Genomic DNA, 6,838 nt, shown 5'->3' on the forward strand with positions numbered 1-6,838 from the left:
TTTAAATAGGGGAAGTGAAGATCCTATCTCTTATCAGTCCAGAGGGGTGAGGTGACTTAGTCACAAGAGAATGAGCTCCTCCCCCCTCCCCCCAGCAAACAACATCTCTCTCTCCTGGAGTCGAGAACCACTGGTGTCCAGGCCCTGAGACTTTACTAGGCAAACTGCTGTTGACTTCATGAGGAACAGCTGTGGAAATAACAACTGTATTAACGGCGTCATGTGGAAACACGTGTGTATCAACATTTGATATGCTTTATTGAAAGGTGACAAGAACAGGTAAATACAGTGGGGACTGTGTGGGGAACATGCGCAGAACGACTATACAGGTGAGGTGCAGAAACCCCTACAGGGAAACCCACTTCCTTAGCATCTGACCGTTTCTCCGGGTGTTCACCAGCTCAGCTGACACCAGTCGACAGGGCGTTTACTTTGCAAGACTCAGCAGCTAGATTCCGGATTACACAAAGTGACAACTGTGCCAAATTCTTAAAATTTCTTCAGGTGTGGTTTTTGTCACAAAGCAGTTTTTAAGGACATCTCTAGAAAGGACAATCCACACCTTTTCAGACAGCCAATGGAACATCTAAATTTCAATCTGTACAACCTAAACAGTAGTGACGGTCATCTATTGTACAAATTCCTTATACTACATACACAAATATACAACAAGCAAAACAACCTTCATAATAAGGTAGCCTAGGTCCCAGCTACTTGTCACCGATATGTCACTAAATTTTGTGTCTTCTGATGTTTCAGAAAAGAGGGACAGTACTATCGTGTTTTATAAGCTTTGGTGACAGTTGTCGGTTTTGTAAAAGGACTGCATCCCCCTCCCCCCACCACTGCAGTCTTGTTTCTGGCCTCTCAAGTTCTTTGAAGGGAAGGAGAGGAGAGCAAAAACTCCAGGAGCAGCCCACCTCCGAGCCCCATGCAGGCAAGCCCCAGAGCTCTTGGTGGGCAGCTGGGGAGGGGTTGAAAGGCACACAGCTCCTCAGCGTCAGTTAAACCATTCCTCAGACATCTGCCACGTTGCACAGGGTGCATCCATGCTCACTCTCTGATTAACCTTTAATTCACTCAACTAGTACATTTCTTCAAGCCAAAAGCATATGAGTGCTTAATACTGGGGAGAAAGCGAGAACAGCGTGTGAGTCTCACGTCTCTTTCGTAGACAGCAATGAAATGGGTGACTGTGGAGGCGGCTTCTCGCTAGCACATCTCTTCGGTCTGTTCAGTTCAGACAGCAGCAGCCAGTTCTGTTGGGGCATAGCAGGCTATGCGGTTGATCCTGAGCCCTGGGATGCTGGCTGTGCAGGGGGCTGTGTGGTCCCCTGTGGCTGCGTGGTGGCCGGAGGAGAGCCAGTCTGCAGCTGGGCCTGAAACTGGGCGAGCTGCTCCGGACTGGCCAGTGTCTTCAGCAGATTGTTCTCCTGCTCCAGCTGGGAGTTTTTCTCCACGAGTTCTTTGATCTGCTCCTTCAGAACCTCCACTTCCTCTCTGACTGCATACATCAAATGGCTTTTCACCAGATCCTGAAAACAAGAGGTAAAGAAAGGCTTTAGCTTACTAGGTCCTGGACTCTGGCTTTTCTGAACGCCTTTCTTAGCTCGCCCTAACCAATTATGCATTCTACCTCCAAAGACCATTAAAAGCACACTTGTGGAAATCTGCGCATAATCACAACCACGAAATACTTCAGTTTAATGTGTACGTGATCAAGCTTTTCAACAGTCTCTAGACTTTCTCTTGCAGACATTAACCAATGATGTCTACAGTCCAGTTTCCAATTCAAGATGGCAAACCGCACCGGGGTCTCCGTCCAGGCCCTGTGTTCTCATCCAGGCCCGAGGCCCCGTGGCCGCTTCCCCGCCCCCAGGCCCTCCCAGCGCAGGGAGCGTCTCCTCCCTCCCTCGGCACCGGCTTCAGCCAGTTCCTACAGAGCGTGTAGCCGCATTTTCTTCCCTCCACCTCTACTCCCCCCCCCCCCCAAGATTAAGCTGACATCACAGAAACCTGGGCAGACGTCGTAGCCAATGGGAGCCCGAGTTATTTATAGCTCTGAATTAAAGGTTCAGAGTTTGCCTAGCAACAGTGGGCAGAGAATCCCGTGAGAAGAGCCACAGGCGCTGCTCCAATAACAAAGAACGACCAAGGCGGAAATAAAAAATAGGAGAAATCCTGGCGCAGGCCGAGAAAGACAAAACTTTTCTCCCATTCCCCTCCTTTGTGCGGCCGCAGCATCACGGGAGAGGTTCTGGTATGGTCTAGAGACACCCCCCCCTTCCCCAGCTCCCCTCGGTGGGGACACCCTCCCTCCCAGCTCCCCAGTAAAATCTCAGGGTTCCTAGTAAAGCACACGGCTGAAGGTGCTCCTAAGACGAGCAACGAGGAAGCTGGGCCGCTGCCTTCTTATCCTGACAAGGAGTGAATGGGTCCAGGGCAGGGCCCGCTCAGAACCTGGGGCCCTTCTCCTCCTGTGGCAGCCGTGGGGTAAGTGGCTTCTCTCCACGCTGGCAGGAGAGAGCGAGCTAGCGCTGGCATTCGGACTGTATGAAGAACAACCGGCACCGTCTGGATTTAGCAAAGGGATGCACTAGTCCTTTCCAAGGCATCTCGGGTTTTGTGCTGTGCCCACATTGACTACAAGTAATTTTAAATCAGTACATACCATAGCTTGCTCTATTTTGTTGTCGATAGCTACCACACTTGCACCAGAGCTGGAAGAGAGAATAAAAAAAAAAAGATATCATCGATAAACGGAATTGATCTTTAACATCCAGGATAAGGACAGATCTCTGAATTCGAATGACTTTACTAGCATCATATTTTGAGTATTTTTAAACGCTACAAAATGCATCCTACTCCAGAAAATACCAGCCACACTCTATCCAGGCATTTCCCTATTTTAGGGAGCCACAAAGGACTAAATTACATAATGGAAGAAAGCCTGTTCTCGAGCCAGATCTACGAAAATAAGGATCTTCTGGCCATTTCAAAAAGCAACATCTATGCCACAGTAACCCTAGGCATGGACAAAGGAATTCGCATGGCTATCTTGTACCTGCATTAACCACAAGGCAGTTTACTCCAAGTCAATTTAAATCAACTATCCCAGCTGACATTTACCTATTGTCAAGTCTCACGGAAGCGTTTTCAGTTCCCAGCAAAGACGACAAGAAAGAAATTGAAAAATGTCTCAGTTGGTAAACTCCTAGATCCATCGCCACTGGTCTACACCATTGGGATTTCATGCAATTGCGGCCAAATAAAAAAACCCAGCCTCGTGGAAAAGAGAGGGAGGGATGGAGGGAGGGAGCGAGCTCCAGCAGCCTGGTTCAAACTAGATAAAGCCTCCTGGCTGTCTGCAGCTCAGGGCGCGAGAACGGCAGTGCTGGCTCGAGTAACCCGTCTGCAGCAGCTCAGTCCGCCCCGGCTGCCGGCTCCACTCCTCTAGAGGAGGCCGCCCGGCCCCAGCGCCACATATAGGCGGGGAGGCGACGCGCCGATTGGCCGCGCCATAGGCCCGCCCCGCGCTCCGGCTGCGGTCCCTCCCGGTGCCCGCGGCAGCGGGGAGGGGCGGGGAGGGGAGAGGAGGGAGGGGGTGGGCGCCACCTCCTCCGAGGCTCGCGTCAGGGTCCCCGAAAGCACCCGGTGCCCGCACGCACGCTTACATCTAAGCGAGTCAGACCCCCGTCTCCAAAGCTGCCAGTCCCCGCGGCGGCGCTGAACCCTGCAAGCTTGCTCTTTTGCAACCAGACCCAGCCGAGCTACTGGGCATGCCCAGTCCCACCACTGAGACTCGGGAACGCCAGTGTCTCGATTTCAATTATTGGGTTCTTACAAGAAGCACTAACAGGAGGCTACAGAGGCTGTGTTATGTGCAAGGATACTAATCCAGCTGTAGGAATTCCTTTTCTATGCTAATGAAATTCATAGGAATATTACATTGCTTTTTTGGTGGGAGATAGCTCCACATAAAGTTTATCAGTTATGTGCAGAAAACAATATTGTAGTTTTCTTTAGTAGGCAAATAAAAGGGTCAAAGGAATCTACAAGATGAAACGCAGGGAACCTTCCCCAAACGGCCCCAGAGTTGTAAGCCTTAAAATCTCATTACCCTAACTGCACCAGTAATTATGTCTTCTTCCATTTATAGCTAGAAAAGTCAATCTACAGGTCCAATCCCAAACAGGTCTATTTTCAGCCAGTCCCTAAGGCCAAGGGTTCTTGAAGTGAGATCGCAATTCCACCAAGACACAATTCTTGGTCTTCTTAAACCAGAGAGATTGAAATACCGTCAAGGATGTTTTCCAAAAGGCATACAATCCTTATATGTAGCCTTTGCTCATTTGCAGTGTAGCCAGAACCAGTAAAAATGTGGAGAGAATCTGATGGTGGTTTAAAACAGCTCACCAGTCAAGAGATGCTGCAGGCTAGCCACTACTTCACCTAACAGTCACAGCGAGCAGATTAATGCCATCAAATCATGGTCCTTAGATAAGGATGTAGAATAGCTTAACCCGGGGCAAAATTACCCTTAATAATTTAAATATCTGTGAAGATGCGTCAGTGAAAATTATACTTTAACATACTATAAAACTAAGACCAGAAGTTTGATTACAGGTTCTATACCGTCTGCAGTATGGTTGAGGAAATTTTAACCTCTACAATACTGACCTCTAGTGGCAAAAGACAACAACAACAAAAGGAATATCAACAGCTTGGGACCTCTCCATAGGCAAGTGGTACTCGATTCCAAAATAAAATTTGACTATGATACATAAATATGCCCTTATCAAGATGAGGCTTCTCCCTCAAGTAACACCCTTTCCTAAACTGCCATAAGAGACTCTCAGACAATCTTTGAAGCTGACCCAAGGCTGGAGGGGACACTTGGTTTCAGAAACTGTATTAATTCAGTTAAACACCAAATATATTGAATACAGCACAAGAGGAGGAGAGTAATTCTCTTCTGTGTTAAAAATGGGCATTGCTACAAAACAATATTTTTATTGTTTTGTGTTAGGCTTCGCTGCTGAATAAAAATGTTAGTATATTTGTAGTTTATGATGTGTGTTGTCTGAAGGCGCCACTTTCAGTAATGGGAAATAGTAAGACTGAACAATCCTAACAAGTCATGAAATAGGATAGAGTTCCTATGTCCACGAATGCTAAGTGGAATTATTATTAGTTTCTGTACTTTTAGAGTTATAATTTTAACTCTATCAATCTACCTTTTTAAATATTTTAACTGAACAGTAATCCCAGAGGAAAGAATATTACAGAAAGGTACGCTGTAAACATAAAAGAGCTAAACATAAAAACAAAACCCACTCAGGCCGTAGGAAGAAATGAGGTTAAGATTCCCAGCTGGAATTTAAAAGGATCACATGATTTTATTTATTCATGTTGTTCTTGAATATAAATAAAGAGCTAAATCGGTTCTGTTTTCTATCATTTTTAGCTGAATGACTACCAGCTGTATTAGCAACAAAAGCAAATACGAGTAACAACCAGTCTGTCTAATCGACATCCCTACTGGAGAACTGGCTGGACCAAAGACTACAGAAAAAAAATGGTGGCTTTTCATCTCATATATAAATGTGCTGGAGTCCCTTAAAAACTGGCTTTTTATATGAAAGGAGAAATAATATAAAACAAGGCAATGGAAAGAGGAAATTTTCTTGGGCTATAAACCACTGGGTCAGAATGTCTGAGAATTTCCCTTAAAGGTTCTTCTATCTACCAGACAGGCATCTGTGAGTCTAGTGCCATGTCCGAGACCACAAGAGGTTGGCTGAGATTGTAAAGAAATGCAATAGCTCTTCACGAGATACTCCCAACGGCATGGGCCATACAAGTCAGCTTCATCAGGCCTATACATAGAAGAAAAGGTACAGACATTTGAAATTTGCTATTGTGGTCTGCATGAGAGTTTTTGAATGGATTCTACTTCAACCACCTCTGGCTCCTGGTATCAAATGTGGGGAATGAAGAGAAGAGGAAAGGTCTGTGAAGGACTGCGATGACTAGAGCACAGGCAGGATCTGTGAGGGTCTGCCTGAAGCAGAGATCTGCATACCTAGAACCTCTTTCCCAATCCTTGTGAACCTATAGGGACTGCCAAGGAAGGAGGCAAGGGATGCACCGTGTAAAATTGCTCCTGCCTGGGTCCCCCACCCAACCTACCAATCCCTCACTTTCCCAGGTTCCTAGGAGGCAGAAGTAGAATACCAAGTTTAACAAAACCACAGGTTTTTATGGCCAAAGAAAATGTGATAAGCACAGTCGGAATGGAGATGGGAGCAAAGACAAAACTACTACTTAGCCATCAAACATAAAATCTTCTCACGGCCACAGCATGGACGGACCACAGAGTCCAGAGAGTCAAAGACAAATCCCACATGGTCTCACATCTAAAGATGATGATCTCATTGAGATACAGCGTCACCACGGTAACCGAGGGTGATGGATGAAGAGGAGGGGAATGAAGGGATGCTGCTCAAAGGATATACAATCTCAGAAGAGTAAGAGACCCGCTAACCAGAGTAGCAGCTTCAGTGAGTGAGGATGAGGTTGCACCCTTTAAAGACTGGGTGCTGAGCGCTCTCCAACTCAGCATGGCAAGTCGCGTGTTTGTTGGCAAACCGTATTAAACTAGCTTACATACATTTCTATGAACATAGAAATAGACAAAAGCAGTTAAAAATCACCATGTACAATTTTACCTGTCAATTTAAAGCAGCATTTCAATATGTAGAAATACATTAAAAATTCACAGGTAAACAGTGAATAATGCTTTAGTGAAGTTCCTCTGCACACCATCAGAAGAAGA

General features: G+C 46.4%; 1 protein-coding gene across 1 annotated transcript; it reads right to left on the reverse strand.

Annotated features, from left to right (window-relative positions):
• Positions 1 to 235: 235 nt before the first annotated feature.
• LOC114609848 (TSC22 domain family protein 1) lies at positions 236 to 3,459 on the reverse strand. Its single transcript, XM_028754240.1, has 3 exons — positions 3,130 to 3,459; positions 2,672 to 2,720; positions 236 to 1,535 (listed from the first exon to the last, which is right to left on the reverse strand). The coding sequence occupies exons 1-3, from the start codon at positions 3,252 to 3,254 to the stop codon at positions 1,278 to 1,280; spliced, it is 432 nt and encodes a 143-aa protein (XP_028610073.1). The 5' UTR covers positions 3,255 to 3,459; the 3' UTR covers positions 236 to 1,277.
• Between the last annotated feature and the right edge of the window lie 3,379 nt (positions 3,460 to 6,838).

The sequence above is a fragment of the Grammomys surdaster genome, unplaced genomic scaffold (assembly GCF_004785775.1).
Source record: "Grammomys surdaster isolate TR1022 unplaced genomic scaffold, NIH_TR_1.0 125985, whole genome shotgun sequence".
Taxonomy (NCBI): Eukaryota; Metazoa; Chordata; class Mammalia; order Rodentia; family Muridae; genus Grammomys; species Grammomys surdaster.

What these genes read in the sequence shown, in the direction of transcription:
- LOC114609848 (XM_028754240.1), bottom strand. Translation starts at nt 3,254, where the DNA reads ATGAAATCCCAATGGTGTAGACCAGTGGCGATGGATCTAGGAGTTTAC. An exon ending in TCCGTGAGACTTGACAATAG is followed by an intron (nt 2,721 to 3,129) that starts GTAAATGTCAGC and finishes TCTCTCTTCCAG; the next exon opens with CTCTGGTGCAAGTGTGGTAG. An exon ending in ACAAAATAGAGCAAGCTATG is followed by an intron (nt 1,536 to 2,671) that starts GTATGTACTGAT and finishes TCTTGTTTTCAG; the next exon opens with GATCTGGTGAAAAGCCATTT.